Source organism: Benincasa hispida, chromosome 8 (assembly GCF_027475165.1).
Source record: "Benincasa hispida cultivar pf3 chromosome 8, pf3_genome.v1.1, whole genome shotgun sequence".
Lineage (NCBI taxonomy): Eukaryota > Viridiplantae > Streptophyta > Magnoliopsida > Cucurbitales > Cucurbitaceae > Benincasa > Benincasa hispida.
In genome coordinates, this window is record NC_143485.1 from 36,500,356 (window position 1) to 36,516,720 (window position 16,365).

The 16,365-nt window shown below is 35.4% G+C and overlaps 1 protein-coding gene across 1 annotated transcript; it reads left to right on the forward strand.

The window, feature by feature from the left end:
- The first annotated feature begins 4,446 nt into the window (after positions 1 to 4,446).
- On the forward strand, positions 4,447 to 15,869 carry LOC120083170 (uncharacterized). The gene is made up of 10 exons (XM_090316539.1): positions 4,447 to 4,641; positions 6,897 to 6,957; positions 7,057 to 7,304; positions 7,457 to 9,996; positions 10,118 to 10,239; positions 11,738 to 13,570; positions 14,264 to 14,312; positions 14,432 to 14,676; positions 14,794 to 14,901; positions 15,056 to 15,869. The coding sequence occupies exons 3-10, from the start codon at positions 7,112 to 7,114 to the stop codon at positions 15,288 to 15,290; spliced, it is 5,325 nt and encodes a 1,774-aa protein (XP_090172665.1). The 5' UTR covers positions 4,447 to 4,641; positions 6,897 to 6,957; positions 7,057 to 7,111; the 3' UTR covers positions 15,291 to 15,869.
- Positions 15,870 to 16,365: the final 496 nt, after the last annotated feature.

Consider the following 16,365-nt stretch of genomic DNA (forward strand, 5'->3'; position numbering starts at 1 on the left):
GTGTAGTCAGTAGCTAAATGATGAAGCTTGTTGAGTTATACGATCATCTAGTGCGCGCGCGTAAACCAGCTCCCGAGTATTCGATACTCAACGATCATCTACCCCATCGTTTACACGACTCGGCCAATGCTTGGTCATCTTCATCCTCGAAGAACAGTAACCCTTGCCTTAAAGTTTCTTCACAAACGACTCACATACTCAAACAACTTTGAAATTACAGGCTCGATAGCAATTGATATGCCAAAAAATGCAGAGGCCTTTACAATTAACTCCAAATGTAAAATAATTTAAACAACCAAAGGCTTCATCCTAGAAACTCCATTAATCCCACATCCACAAACTATTTAATGCTTAAACAGAGAGCAAACATGCTTTTATCCACCGAGAAAGTAAATGCAATTCTTTGTATCAATGAATCTGGAATATCATAATCTGACTCTGATCCGAATTGAAGGAACTCTTATACAAGAGTACCTCTGAGCGAAAGCGAATCGTTCTAAACTCATTGTGATGGAATTACCGTATTTACATTCTAACATAACAAATATGCACTACACAACTAATTACAGACATGCTTAGAACAATAAATAACAAGAGAACGAAATATGTACCAGTTAAAGAATTATTCTTCACCAAAATCTCGCTCTCGAACAATGGACTGCTCATCTCGTTCTCACTAGAACGTCCAAGCAATCGTTCACCAAATCACCGGTCGTCTACCCTCGAATGAACTCCACACGAACGCAGCAATGGGGATGGCACCACCACTTAGAACTCTTGGTATTCTCGGTGTGAAAATCCAAGAGGTATGGGCTCTATTGGACTTGGTAGAGGGAAGGAGGAGAGGAAGATCGTATACCACGACCAAGCAAGTAGGAGAATATCGGGGTCTATCATATAGACAATGCTTGATTGTTTAGGAAGCGGCACACGATCGTTTAATAAATAGGCTGCGATCGTATAGACGATCAATCGTTTAGTAAACGCTTGGGCACGCGATCGTTTAGAAAAAAACTAGACAATCGTTTAGCAAATCCTATGCGATCATTTAGAAAGAGGCTCGTATGTTTAAGATCGTTTAGAAACGTTGAGCTATCGTGTAAGCTCTCGGTTTGCTATATGATGGGCAGTATATAACTCGTGAGCGAATTCTCTGATCTTTTGCAAAATGAAAACGATTTTCATTTTATTCTTCAGTTATGAAAACTAAATGAAACCTCCGACTATCACACGGTTACAGAGAAAACGCCGACACAATTATCCTATAATTGTCCAATTAAAATAATAAATATTATCATATTATATTCATTGACCTATGGTTTAATATCACATATAAACCGTAGCCTTTTCTCTTCTGCTGGATATAAATCATATTTATATCATTTTTCTCCAAATAATGTATCTCGTACATAAAGTCAATCATATCATATATAATTAACCAGTTCAATCATATCATATATAATTGAACTCTCTCTTGTCATTTTGAACATTTCAAACTAACCCAAAAACTGATTCTCAACTTGAATCCATTGAACTACCAAGGGGACCTTATGGACTTATAGAATCCATCTATTAAAATGTTTACTTAACTTATTTTTATAATAAAAAATTGATTAGATTAATGCAATTATTTTTTTACATACATAATTAACTAAATATCTAAGGATATCTTAAATATATTTAATTAGTAAAGTAGGATTTGTCATATTTAGTAGTACGAAATCTATCTTTCAACAACAATAATAATCGATTACTTATTTATTTATTTTTTTACAATCAAACAATTATTTATCGAGGTTGATTTTAATTTGATATTTCATTACAAGCATATAATCATCATCGATTATTTATAACCAAATAGTTATCTATTAGATTGATTTCTATTACTTCATTCACTTTTAACCTAACATATTTATAAACAAATTTTAGTATTGTTTATTAACATATCATATCTTTATATAATTTTTCACTTTTTTTATAATATATTATTTATTAAAATATATTTTCTTATATTATTTAATTTAAATTTATATTTCTAATGTTGAAGTTAATTAATTATAAAAATATTAATCTTAATTATAAAGTACTCAGTTTTCAAATATTTACCACTAAAACTGTTATTGATTCTTAATTATACCAATATACTCAATGATACTTATTTTTTATTAATTGATCTATTACGATGGTATATGATTGACATGTTTAATTTTATAAATTAAATAAAAATATAATTTTTATTCATAAAAGTATGATAGCATTTATAAAGCCTCAAATCAAATTGCTCCTAAATTATCAAAATTTCCTTGTTTTGTCCATGAATTTTTAAAAATAGGTTTAAAAATTTCTTACATAAATGTATTTTTATTGTTTTTAAATTAGAAAAAAAATTTAAAAAAATTTACTCTATCTAAACTTATTATTCAAATCCAAAGTGTCACAGTTATTAAATATAGTAGCAAAATTAGTTCCGGTATCTTTTTTTAAACTATTCTTAAAAAAATCACGGACTAAAAGAAATAATATATATTTTAGAAACTAGAACCAAATACATCTATTAGGGAAAAAAAAAATAATCAACTACTAGGAATATGTCTTGAAAACTAGCCAAACATACTTATCATTCAAAATTCAAAGACTAACAAATACTTTCCGAACACTTTTCTCTTGTGTTGCATTGTGTTAAAATAAATCACTATTTAAAACTTATTTCTCATTGTTTAGTACATTTTCCCCTAATAAAATATAAGTAGCAATAACCACATGATGATCATTTTGATTGTGTTTAACAGACAGCTGCATTTATTTTATAGGTCAATCATAACTTCTAGATGTATTTATCATGTAAACGAAGTTTGAAGTGGGGTATTGGATTGTTTTCATGGATAGTTGTATCAATTTAATTCTCGTACTACAATAAAAACAACATGCCTCGAGATCTATAAAATTTCGTTAATAGATGAAAAAAAAAATATCATGTAGAATTTGTTACCTTTCACGTTACAATGTCTTGAAAAATGTCTTAGCATGGTGCAAGACATGTCATATATGATAGAAAGACATGCCAACAAATATGCATTCACACACTAACACATAAGAAACCAATCTCAAACCAGAATCAACACGATAAGTAACGTATTACAAAAACATGTCGCTCAAATTTTGTCTGCAATAAAACTAGCCAGTCATACAACATAAACAAACCTCTTAACATATATTTTAGTCACCGAGTTATATTTAAGTTAACATATTTAAATATTTGACATTTAATACAAATGTACGATAGACTAATTAGTTGGACTATGACGTACATGTGTGCTATATTTTAGTGATTCTATACATACACCACTTCTAAATATGTATTTAATCATTCAAAATTAATTTCATGTTTAATATTATAATTTTAAATGAAATTTCATATCATCAAAATTGATTTCTATTTATTAAAAAAACAAATAACTATTTGAGACTTACTCCTAAATATCGTAATGTCGATGTACGAGTACAAGTTAAGTTCAAAATATGGAGCATGGATATTGGATAAGTCGATTGAAGAGCGGGCAATCACAAACAATCATCGACGTTTTGAAGTAATGTTCAATCACCATGGTTTTTAGTTTTCTAAAAATAAAAACAATACATGTTTGGTAGGCTGATAACTATTTTTGGTTTCACGATTTTCAAAAACAAAAAACAATGCATGTTTGATAAGAGTTTCGTTTTTCGTTTTTCGTATTTTTGTAATTAAGTCTATTTTCTCTTATTTTCCTACGATGGTTTGCATATTTATTAAGTACAAGAGTATAGTTCTTAGTTAAATTTTAAAAACAAAAACAAGTTTAAAACCATTTTTTTAGTTTTCAAATTTTGACTTTATTTAAAAAAACATAGATATAAAAGTAGATAATAAAATAAGAAATTTAGAGATGCAAGAGATGTTTTCGGGCTTAATTATTTTTTAAACCATTTTATTTTTTGTTTTCAAAAATCTATTTTTGGTTTTAACTTTCAAATTTACTTATAAACTAAATAAATTTAAAATTTGAAAATTGGGCATAAGCATAAAAAAAGGGGCAAGTTTGATTATTTTCCAAATGACTATTTTAATTTACCCTTTTTACCCCCCAGAAATCTAATGGGTCGATCGGTGCAAGCCTTATGACAGAATCCTAAGATCTGGGCTCTGGTCGATTGAATTGGGCTCGGGCCTGGTTTTATAGGACCAGCCCAAGCCCAAGCCCAAGCCCAAACCCAAGCCCAAGCCCAACGATGATATCAGTACACATTAAAGTCACGTGCATAAACTCATTATTGGGAGGAAGAAAAACATGAATTCTCAGTACCTCATTGGGCAATGGCAATGGCGATAGGGATAGTAATCGGGGCTCACATACATTCGGACCCAAATCACCCATATTCATCCCGAACCTCAGCTTCGGTCCGAGCCTCGGTTCTGTGCCCCAGTTCGTTGAAATTTTCGCACTCTTTCGATCACTTTATCTCTCTCTCTCTCTCTCTCTCTGAGCTCGGGGAGGCTCATATAGTCGTATCTCTCTCTCTCTCTGATTCAAACCCTAACACTCCAAAATCCAGCATTATCAGAGGATCGCCTTCAAGTTTTATACGCAAGCTCATCAAATCAGTGTGAGTTCGTTGCCTCCTTCTTTTATATTTTAAAACCCTAATTTTCCCCCTTTTCTGCGGGTCATTTGTTTTGAGAAATAGTAAATAGATGATTTAGTGGCGGCGTCTTGTGGTCGGGCAGCTTGTTACAGCTCGTACTGTTTTTTTGCACCTTCTCCTTGGGTTAATCTGGAGAAAATTTGTGGCTTATGTCCATGTTTGGTTGTCATAAAAATGGAGGGGGCAGGATGGGATTGGTTTTGTTTATGGTGTGTCTTTTACTTCCCTTTGTCGATAATGGAGTTTTCAGACGAGTCTAGTGCTGTTGCCCGTGTTACTGCAACATGGGGTCTCTCAATCCCCATCCCCATTTTCGTATTTTTTTTGCTTATCACGTGTTTGGTAAGCTTTTCTGGGATCTGGGGAAGAAGGTTTTTTACAATGCAATGTCGTAATATTTGCTCTGCGGTCCATAAATACTGCGAAAATGGGTGGTCACGTTCGTTCAATGGTTCTTTTAGAGAGATAGGTGTCCTGCTTATGTGGTACATGGAGTCTACCGAACATCTATTGAGAATATACCCAATCATTTTTATGTTATGGCTCGTGGAAATACTAGTATTCATGAAAATGGCTTCTCATATTCTTATGTTCCCTGGACATTGTTGATTTTATGGTCTTTGTTTCTTTGTTTTTACCGTTATGAAAAGGACTTGAAGTAGCAGGTCAATTTTCACAAGGATCCCATTCTGCTTAGTGTTGTAACTTTCATCTCACGTGGTTCATTGCTTGGTCTATAAGGCTACATTCACTAACCATGCACTTTATGGAGTGCAATTATAACGATTTTAGAAGTTATACCTCCGATCTGTTCAGTTGTTGATTGGATGGCTAGGTTTCTTTCCATTTTCTTTCCCTTTTGTACTGGCTACCTTCAGGTTGGGTTTGGTGTTTTTATCACGACGTATTGTAATACCCTTTGTTCTTGTTTTTGTGTTAAACTAGAAAAATAGCCAATTTACACCTCATAAACTATTGTTGATGCCGAACAACAAAATATCATTTTCTGGAAACTCTATACTCCAGTAGCTAAGAAGAAAAAAGGATGCTCTCTCTACCTCATTAAACAGATAAATAAAGATATTTAAAATTTCTAAACACTAGGAAAGACTATGGTGGTTCAGAACCTATGAATAAAAGTTAAATCTAAATCCATGTTAGTCTAGGAACAGCAACCTGAAAAGGATAGAGATCAGAAACTGGAAAGGTAAAAGAAATTTAAACTCAACAAAGACTATGGTGGTTCAGAACCTATGGATAAAAGTTAAATCTAAATCCATGTTAGTCTGGGAATAGCAACCTGAAAAAGATAGAGATCAGAAACTGGAAAGATAAAAGAAATTTAAACTCAACATTCAGGTCAGTTTAAATGGTTAAAAAATGGCCTTTACGTGGAATCACGAAGGAAAATCATAGGTTCTTATTCTTTGGAGCTTTAGAGCCTCTCTTCCTTAGGTATGATTTATGAAGTCTTACGAGGACCAAAGAGGATATCTATAAAACTCCAGGTTAGGAACGGGACAAAGGAAAAGAAGTATGGGGGTTTTTTTGTTGCCTTTGGTTGGTTTTCTGTCCGTTAATTTTTAAAGTCCACATTCTGATTGTAAATGATATACTAATATGGGCAACACTTGCTGTAGCTAGACTGAGAAAATTGCACAATTTACTGTTTGTAATGTTACATGTAGAAGGTTTATGAAGCTACCTAAATCAAATGACATCGAACCTCTTTTGATGATTACGAATGGGTCCTTTTTGGACTATTTGTATAGTTTCTATTTTTTTTTAATGGCCCTTATGTTGGTTTGGCCTTTGTTTTTATGGTCATTTCGTTTGTCTTCATTATTCTTAATGTAAGATGTTCCTTCAATTAAAAAGATGGTTTCAAGTGATAACTGAAATGGACACTACATGACTATTTTTCTGATTTAGCAGTTTTTAGACTTTAACTGCTCCCTCATATTTATTTACATTGTTTTGATAAGAATAATTGTTGTGTTGGAAGAAATACATAATTAAAGACGTGATTTCTCTTTCTAATGTGGGGGTGGGTGGGTGGTTTGGGAAGGTGTAATCATTACGAATTGCATTCCCATCTTCCTTGAGTAGGCAATGATGAGTAATTATCTATATTTGTGTTGTAACTCCTTGCTAGTTTCTCTGTCCTTAAAATCTATTTTCGATTTATTATGATTTAATGGAGTGGCTATATGCAGGATAAATTGGAACGGTTTCATCTTATGGCAATTCTGAGAAATCTTAAATGACCAAAAGAGGGTAGGTTTCTGTCAACAATCATACTCAAGAAATTTACATGTGTATTCATGGTAGAAGGCATGGATTTTAAACAATTTATAGCTTTTATTTTTCTTCTAGGTACCTATATTCACACCAAAAGTCATTACGAGCAGAACAGTGGGGTTGACCATCTATGCCTGGAAACGAAGTTGGAGACAGGGTCCACAATTTCTTTGGCCAAGAGAATTTGTACCAGGGCCAGCATCAGTCCCAGGCTGCTGATGGAAGCTGGGCTGGTCTGAATAATAATCTATGGGTTAGAAACCAGCGAGAGATTAATTCTCCTTTTATTTCAAATTTGAAGAATTATAATGCACATCAACCAGGTATTACTTTATGGTTTCTCAATGAATTAATTCTTTCTTTTGTACTTTGCGCACGTGTGTGATGAATGGATCATCGTTATTCCTCTCTCTCTCTCTGTTTTTTTTTTCCCGGTAGCATCTACTGTATTTTGTTTATATTTTTTCCCTAGCAGATTCTGGAGGACTTGGTCAGCCTTCTCATTCACTTCATGGTTTGAACTTCTCTCAATCATATATAAGTCCCGAGATTGGAAGAAGTGAGTCTCAAAATCAACATCAAACTCTGAATGGTTATGCAGCAGGCCAACAACTTTTCCATGCAAGGCAAATTGAAGCAAACTTTTTAGGTGCAGATGCAGTATCTGATAGGCATGTAACATCGAGAGGCCTATCTATTCATGAAGCACAACAAGTGAATAATCCTGAACTAAGCAAGAAAAATGTAGCTAGGTTGGAAACTACTGATTCTCCTGTAAATTTTGATTTTTTTGGGGGTCAACAGCAATTGAGTAGCAGGAATCCCAGTGTGACACAGATTTTGCCTAAGCAGCAGCCTGGGAATCCTGACATGCAGCTTCTGCAACAACAAGCAATATTGTCACAGATACAAGAACTTCAGAGGCAACACCAATATCAGCAGCAGGAAGCAAGACAACATGGTTCAATGAATCAGATTTCATCCAGTTCGAAGCTGGCAGCAGGAAACCATTCAGCAACGCTGATTGATGGCATTCCTGTTAACGAGTTGTCTAGCTCTCCTTGGCAGCCTGAGCATATGGGGAGCAATACAAACTCATTGCAGCATAGTTTGTCTACACCAATTCAGGGTCCCTCTAGTGGATTTGTATTTCCTTCTGAGCAGCAACAAGCACTGCGCATGATGGGTTTAATTCCTGAACAAGTTGATCAATCTTTGTATGGGGTTCCTATTTCTACTGCGAGTAGTTTTCTAGGTTCAAATTCTCTCATTCCAACAGATAAACCTGCTATGCAGCAGTTATCTGTTATTAACAACACCCTTTCAGGGAGCCATTATACTTCATACCCAGATCAGGTTAGCATGCAAGATGGAATGATTGTAAGACAGGATTTCCAGGGGAAAAGTATGTTTGGCATGTCTGCTAGTCAAGGTTTAAATGGTGGATTAAATTCTGAAAACTTGCAGCATGTGAATCTCCAACACAGAAATGTGTCTATGCAGGAGTTCAGTGGCAGACAAGAGTTTGATGGGCGATCAGAAGTGTCCCAGGAGAAGACAATGGCACAGGTTGCTCCATCGCAGAATGTGGCTACGTTAGATCCCACTGAGGAGAAGATTTTGTATGGTTCGGATGACAACTTGTGGGATGCTTTTGGCCGGAGTGATAATATTACAACTGGTGGTTTCAACATGGCAGATGGTAGTGATTTTAATTCTGGATATTCCTTTTTACAGAGTGGAAGTTGGAGTGCTTTGATGCAGTCAGCTGTAGCAGAAACTTCAAGCGGGGATATGGGAGTTCAAGAAGGGTGGGGTGGTGCAAACTTTAATAATAGTGGGCCTCCAAATGGGAATCAGCAACATTCAGATACTAATGACAGTGCAAAACTTCAACCGGTTTGGGTCGATAACAACTTGCAGACATTGAATTCTAGACATTCTTCTGTCTCTTCCGAGGCGAATAATAAGCCCAATAATTATATTAACTCAGCCAATGTACCTGCATTTCAGCAACCAGGCCATAAATCATTCTTTCAACAAACTGAAGGCTTTCAGAACAGTAGTGCCCAAAGTTCAACTCCTCCATCATTGGAAGGTGAAAGAAAGTGGATAGACCGTAATCTGCAACAGAAGTCACTTGCTGAAGGTCGAAATTTATCTGAAAACGAAGGTAATACATCAGGTGTGGAAATCAATGCAGATAATTTGTCAGGTTCTTGGCTCCGTCAACAGAGTGTGTCCTCTTATAATAGCCAACCAAGCAAGCCTAATGGTTGGAGCTATATTGAACCGATGTTCTCCCATGGAAGTAACAATATGAAAAATCATGAGAATCATAACATGTCACAATCTTCTCAGGGTGGAGATCATAAGCGATCTATACGTGAAGAGATGGGTCCTTCTGCTACTTTCAAGCAAAACCATGATTCAATTTCTAACCCAACTCATGAATTGCAGCATGCAAATCATGGTGTTGAGAACTCGCAGGTGTACAATGAAGGTTCTAATTTAATAAATAATGCTGCAGCAGCCAATGCTAGCAGTTTAAGAGATGACGTAGGAAGCAGGCAACAGAATCCAATAAATCGTAACCTTTCCTTTTGGAAAGATGCTAATTCTTCAATGGACTTAAAAGAAAGTGGTTTTGGGGCAAAACAGCATCATATCGATAAGGGCTCTCAATTGGAATCACCTGGGAGCAGTTGCCTAGAAAAGGGCGCAACTGAAATGCATGAGATTGAAAATTCAAATGCTAGTGATACACACACTTCTGGAAGCAAACAAAAAGTAGGAGGTAATAGCAGCCGGAAGCCATCTGTAACTCCTCGAAGATTCCAGTATCATCCAATGGGGAATTTAGATATGGATGTGGAACCTTCTTTTGGAACAAGCCATGTAACACAGCCACAGGCTCATGTGCAGCAGAACTCTCATGGATTTAAAGGCGGTGAGCTGAGTAATCTTAGGCAACCCAAATCTGGAACAGAGGGCAATTCAATTGAAGTTGAAAAGGTGATTGTGATTTCAGTTTGTTGTAATGCCCATTCTTTTAATCTTGTTCTTTTGTATATTTCTAATTTTGAGTATACATTCAAAATTTCCGTGATTAATGGAGGCTTAAGCTTGTTTTCAGAGTGAAATGAGAGCCTTTGGAGATTTACCTTCTAAAAGAATGCTTCCACCATTTGGATCTCGTTTTTCTTCTTCGGATAAACTTGCTGGTCATGATCCGCGACATGTGGCCTTCCCATCAAGGTAGTTTGACACTTGAACAATGGTTTATTATCCTTTATGCAATTTATGCTTGATGTTAATACCATTTATGCAACTGCTGATTTATATATATATATATATATATATATATATATATATATATGGGATAAGAAACCGTGTAGTCAGACAGAAATAAAAGAATTTACAAGGGCAAAAATAAACCCAATGAAACATAAATCCAAGAACTAAGACTAACTACACTCTTTATAAAGAAAAGTAGACATAGATATTACTACCATTTATGCAATTTATGCTTGATGCTACTGCCATTTTCTTTAATCCTTCATCAAGTATTTATTTCAGTAATACTAATACATATGACTTCCAATCTTGCAATTATCTTTTTTAATTTTTTTTATATCAATCATTTAACAAAGTTTTGAAGCCATTCAGGAACCTAGCACTTGACCTATTACATATGACTTCAAATATTATTCACGATGTACATTTGATCAGCCTAGGTTTTGATTTCTGTTAAAAAAATTATAAAAATGAACAAGGACTAGACTGGTTTTTATGCCAAGTTTAGGACTAAATAGAAAATCTGGTAGTTTAGGGGAAAAAATGTAATAAAAAGTTGAGGGACTAAAATGGGGTTGTGACCTTATAACTATTATCTATCATTGACTTATGCTAATTGAAGGGTTTTCTTTGAGTTATCTTCTTGGCTTGGTTACGAGGTGGATATCTTGCCTTGCCTTGCCTTTTCTTTTTCTGTTGTGGTTTTGTTCGATACAATATATACTCGTGATTGGTTAAGGAGAGTTTGGTTTCTTATTTAAACAAACCACAATTTGATTGCTATTTTGAATTCATTATCTTTCATGCTATGAGTTGGTGTAAATGCACATCTTTCTTCCCTTTTGACTAATTGGACTTGTGTAACTCCTTTGGCTTGGGCTTTGCCCCTTTTTGTAATTTTCATACATCAATAAACAAAGTTTTTTAATTGAAAAAAACCACAGAGGGAGACATAAGCATAGTTTGAAGGGTTGTTTTCAAGTATAGGAAACGAACCAAAATATTTACAAATATAGCAATTTTCGCTGTCTATCTGTGATAGATTGCGATAAACTACTATCTATGTCATGATAGACACAAATAGTAGTCTATCGTGGTCTATCACAGATAGATTGTGCTGCGATATTTTGCTATTATTTGTAAATATTTTCAGCAGTTTCGTTATTTAAAATAATTTTCCTAATTTGAACAGTGTTTCATCAACTGTTAATTTAAAAATGTATCCCGACCATCTATTAGATTGTATCAAAGGGTAGCCATAATTTACCAAATTTTCTGTTCAAAGGAGGTTTCTCTTAATTTTGTGTATGAGCTTAGAAATTGGTGAGTTCATTTTACCACCTTTTGTATGATTTCTGAATTATCACATTAATGTGTGGGCATTTATATGTTTCTGGATTATGTATTTCTATTCGAATGTTGATTTAAGTAACGTCCTTATTTTTTATTGATTTGCCAGCCAAAATATGCTTGAGCTTCTTCACAAAGTGGATCAACCAAGAGAGCATACTAATGCAACACATAGTCCCTCTTACCGAAATCATTCTTCAGAAATGGGTGAAGCAGAAACTTCTGATGGATCAGTTGGTCAAACACCACGAAATCAGTCCTCCGATTCTCAAGTTTTTGGTTTGCAACTGGGCCCCCCTCAACGATTGTCCATGCAAGATGCTGCTTTATCTTCTCAATTTTCCTCACCCATGGTTATGAATTCAACCAATTCCACCTCTGAAACGGGAGAATGTGGCCATATGTTGCCTCCTGTAGCCTCTAAACAGAGGGATTTGAGAAATAATTTAACTGGACCTTCTGGACATAGTGGCAATAAAAGCCCTCATATCAATGCTCAAGGAAACTTGGCTGCAACTTCTCAATCTGCCTTTCCTTATCCTAGAAGTCATCTTCAAAATCAGCACTTTGTTGCGAATCACTCTGCTAATGTATTTTCAGATAGAATTGGTATTCATTCAAGAAATTTTGATAGCTCTTCTGAGCGAGTTGAAAATAGTCATATGTTATCGACAGATATTTCCAGAAGTGATCTCCAAATGAACCTGGTTTCTTCTGCTGATGCATCTCAGCATAGCAGTGGGGATATATCTAATGCACAATATTCCCCCCAGCTTGCCCAGGAATTGGGTTCTGTGTCTATGTCTCAACGTGCCGCTTTCTCAAAACTATCGCCTAATGAGTGGGCAAATGTTACAACCCAGAAACATTCACTACATGCGGATCCATCAAAAGCTGCCTCAGATTTGTTCAAATCTCGTATGCATATGGACAATTCGGACAAGAGTTTTTCAGGACAAAAAGAGATGGACAGCCGAGAGAAATTGGAACTAGAGGCTGTGGTCCATGGTGAAAATTCCATCAATATGCAAAATATTATTGGGGGAGAAAAGCAAATGCAAGAAAGCCCTTCGAAGCAAGTTTCAGGTGGGAAGAGTGAAACTTCCCTGCAAGCCACAACTGCAACAGGTGGACAGGAATCTTCTGGGCATCACTCATTAGGTGCATCTCCATCGAATTCTATGGGTACTCGAGTAAATATTGACCCTTCTGGCCATTCTCTGCGTCCAAACATTAGTTCACAGCAGCATTACTCCTTAATGCATCAAATGCAGGCCATGAAAAATGCAGATAATGACCCAACTAACAGGAGTGGGAAGAGATTTAAAGGTCCAGATTCTGGTTTGGATTCTCAGCAAGTTGCTATGGATGGGGGCCAACTTTTATCACATGGACACAGTAATGCCATCAGAGAGTCATTACTTAACCATGCTTCCAATTCACGTGTAGATGCAGCAGCGGCAATTTTTTCATCAAAGAAGGGTGATGCCTATGTATCATCTAGTAGTGACATTGCATCTTCTGTAAGAAGCGAGCACTCTCAAATCAGTCCTCAGATGGCACCATCTTGGTTTGATCAATATGGAACATTTAAAAATGGACAAACTTTAACAGTATTTCCTGGATCTAAAAATGCAACCATGAAGCCGCCTTTAGTTCAACCTTTGGTTGTTGAGAAGCCTCCGGATGGTTTCAATGCTCAAAATTCTGCGAAGCAAGCAAATGCTTCTGCTGATGGTAGTGAGCACATTAATGCAAGGGAAAGTTCAACTCTTATTTCGATAGAACACAGAAATTTATCTGCAGGTCAACCTTTGCCACTTAATTTCATTAATCAAAGTTTGGTTGCTGCCAGACCAAAAAAGCGCAAAAGCTCTGCACCTGAACTGTTACCATGGAATGAAGAAATGACACAAAGTTTTAGAAGGCTGCAGGATATAAGGTTGTTCTATTTCCCTAGTAATGAAACCAAATTTTTTTAATTTAAAGGAAAGGAACTGCTAGATAAGGTTGGACTAGAGATTTGTAACTGCAAACTGACTGCTCAAAATACAAAAAAGGATTTATTGCACCATTACCCAATGTTTTATTAGTGTCTCTGATTGATTAGGGTAAAGGATGGGAATGCTTTGAAAATAAGGGTGAAGGATTGGATTGCTTCGATAATTTACAATAACGTTCTGGTGAAAAAAGTCGATCCATTCTTGTCTTACAAAATTTGGTTCTTGTTATATACTGTTAGATGATATAATTAAATTTATCTTCACCTATTAGCTTAAGTTTTTGGGTCAATCGGTGATTTAAGATGGTATTAGAGCAGGTTAGTTCAGGATGTCATGTGTTCAAATCCCTACCATGTTATTTCCTCTCCAATTAATATTATTTTCATTTATTTGACTCTTCATCATATTTCAAGTCCACAAGTAAAAATTGATATACTATCTTAAATCATTGATTGGTCCAAAAGTGTTCGGGTCATTTGGTGATTTAAGATATACATATACATTCTTCATCCTGTGCAACAAGTTATCTCGTGGAAGGTGGATTTCATGGATTTAGAATATTGCTTGATTTATTTATTTACTGTTTTTTAATGCTGTTCTTATGTACGTCAACTGCTGATTTCTGTCTGCAGCATGGCGGATGTTGACTGGGCTCAGGCAACAAACCGGCTGACTGAGAAGGTATGCTAATTGCTAAACTATGCTCTTCTTGAGTAGCTGATATTTGTTATTCCAGATCTCTGATTTAGTCAGTTATTCTATTAAAAAAATGGCTCTTATTGCGTTCAACCCTTTGACAGAAAGAAGATGAAGTTGAAATGATCGACGATGGACTGATGATAAAACTGAAGAGGAGGCTTAATTTGACCACACAGCTAGTTCAACAACTCCTTCGTGCTCCTCCTTTTACAACTCTCTCTTCAGATGCCAGCTTACATTATGAGAGTGTGGCTTACCTTGTTGCGAGACTAGCATTAGGGGATGCTTGTAATATAGTTTCTTCCACAGGAACTGATAATACCTTGCATCCAGAAAGCAGAGATCCGTAAGAATTTTCCTCTACGATTTTAAAGTTTTGAATGTCCATGCAAGGACGACAGGTCACATTGTTTCCATTATTTGTTTATACTAATACAATGGCTTATTTGTATGTTTCTTTTAGCCTTCCTGAGAGACCTAAGGTATCGGGAAAAACTGGTGATCATAAAATTATAGAAGTTGTGGAGGAGTTCACAAAACGGGGACAGAAGTTGGAAGATGATTTATTGAGGTAGCTTCTTGTATTGTTTTAGCTTTTCAATCGCACTTTTTTCACCTTTTTGGTGTCTGCTGATGCTGCTATTACCTTGTTTACTGACCTTATTTGGTTGTCAATTTTATGTGATTTACTTAAAATTAGTAATCAGTTGTTTTTGCCATGCCAGAGTGGAGAAGAGAGCTTCAATCTTAGATTTGAGAGTGGAATGCCAGGATCTTGAAAAGTTCTCCGTCATCAATCGGTTTGCCAAGTTCCATAGCCGAGGACAAGTTGATGGAGGTGAGGCCTCATCATCCTCTGATTTAACCGCAAGTTCTCAGAAATCTTGCCCCCAGAGATATGTTACTGCACTTCCCATTCCTAGAAATCTTCCTGACAGGGTACAATGTCTTTCACTTTAATTATTAATTGATTGATTTTGTTCGCGTCGGCCAATTATCTCTACATCCCTAATGCTTCTCTGGTCGATTTTCTTTCAACTTAAGTCAATATGCTTCACAAATAGAACCATACAAATGGGAATGTCAGAGAGAAATGATTTCTAAGTTATCTCCTTGAAATCAATTGAGGATGTTAGATATGTGCAACTTAGGTCATCAATGTCATTTTGAGTAATATAAATAGGTCCCTTCACACTTAATGTACAAAAGAAATTGCAATGCTCTGTCTTTCTTCTCTTTTCCTTTTTTCTTTTCCTGCAAACGGGAGGGCAGAAGAAGTGCGGTTGTTTTCCAGAAGTCTCCATGCATCCCTAAACCCAGGTATTAATTGTACTTGTTTGGGTTTCTTATTCACGATTTAAGCTTTAGCCTTTCTTATTTAGGAAAAAAGAAAATGAGTGTTAGATGTGGAGGCACAGAGTTGGGCTCGAAGTTAGTGTGCTGATATTTCAATTTACAGATTATTTGGCCGTTACATGTAAAAATTGTAAATCTTTATCAGTATTTTAGCTGAAGTAATAAAATTTTTTTTTTTATCAAGTGTTTACTTTTAGTTATATACCCCAATCATCATATTTGTTGTCAATGTCATGATCCGTTCTCCAATTTGGTTCAACTATCCCAGTCTGTCTACTCAGGGGCATTGTGGTTATTTTGGTCAATTCCACCGGAGGTTTCAAGGTACCATTGCCCATCTGTGCTTTATTATGGTTCAAAGGATTTATCTCTTTGGCTTTTTTCCCCTCTTTTTCTTTTTTCTTTTTTTTTGGCAAATTGTAAAAATCAATCTAAAGTAAAAATCAATCTAAAGTATGGAGGTAGTTGTAATTACACCTCAAACTTATACCAATGTTAAAGTGGACCCTCAAACTTACAATAGTGATAGAAATTAGACTCCCAAAATAAAAATTGCATTCAAAGGTATACAATTTTTACAATTCCTACAATTATTGAGGGTCCAATTTTAACATTTGTGTAAGTTTGAGGGCTTAATTTTACAATTGAGAGTTTGAGAGAGTAATGGCTACTACCATCA

Excerpts from the sequence above, each read along its gene's own strand:
- LOC120083170 (XM_090316539.1), top strand. The coding sequence starts at position 7,112 with ATGCCTGGAAACGAAGTTGGAGACAGGGTCCACAATTTCTTTGGCCAA. Across the intron at positions 7,305-7,456 it reads TTATAATGCACATCAACCAG|ATTCTGGAGGACTTGGTCAG; the intron begins GTATTACTTTAT and ends TTTCCCTAGCAG. Across the intron at positions 13,571-14,263 it reads AGAAGGCTGCAGGATATAAG|CATGGCGGATGTTGACTGGG; the intron begins GTTGTTCTATTT and ends TTCTGTCTGCAG.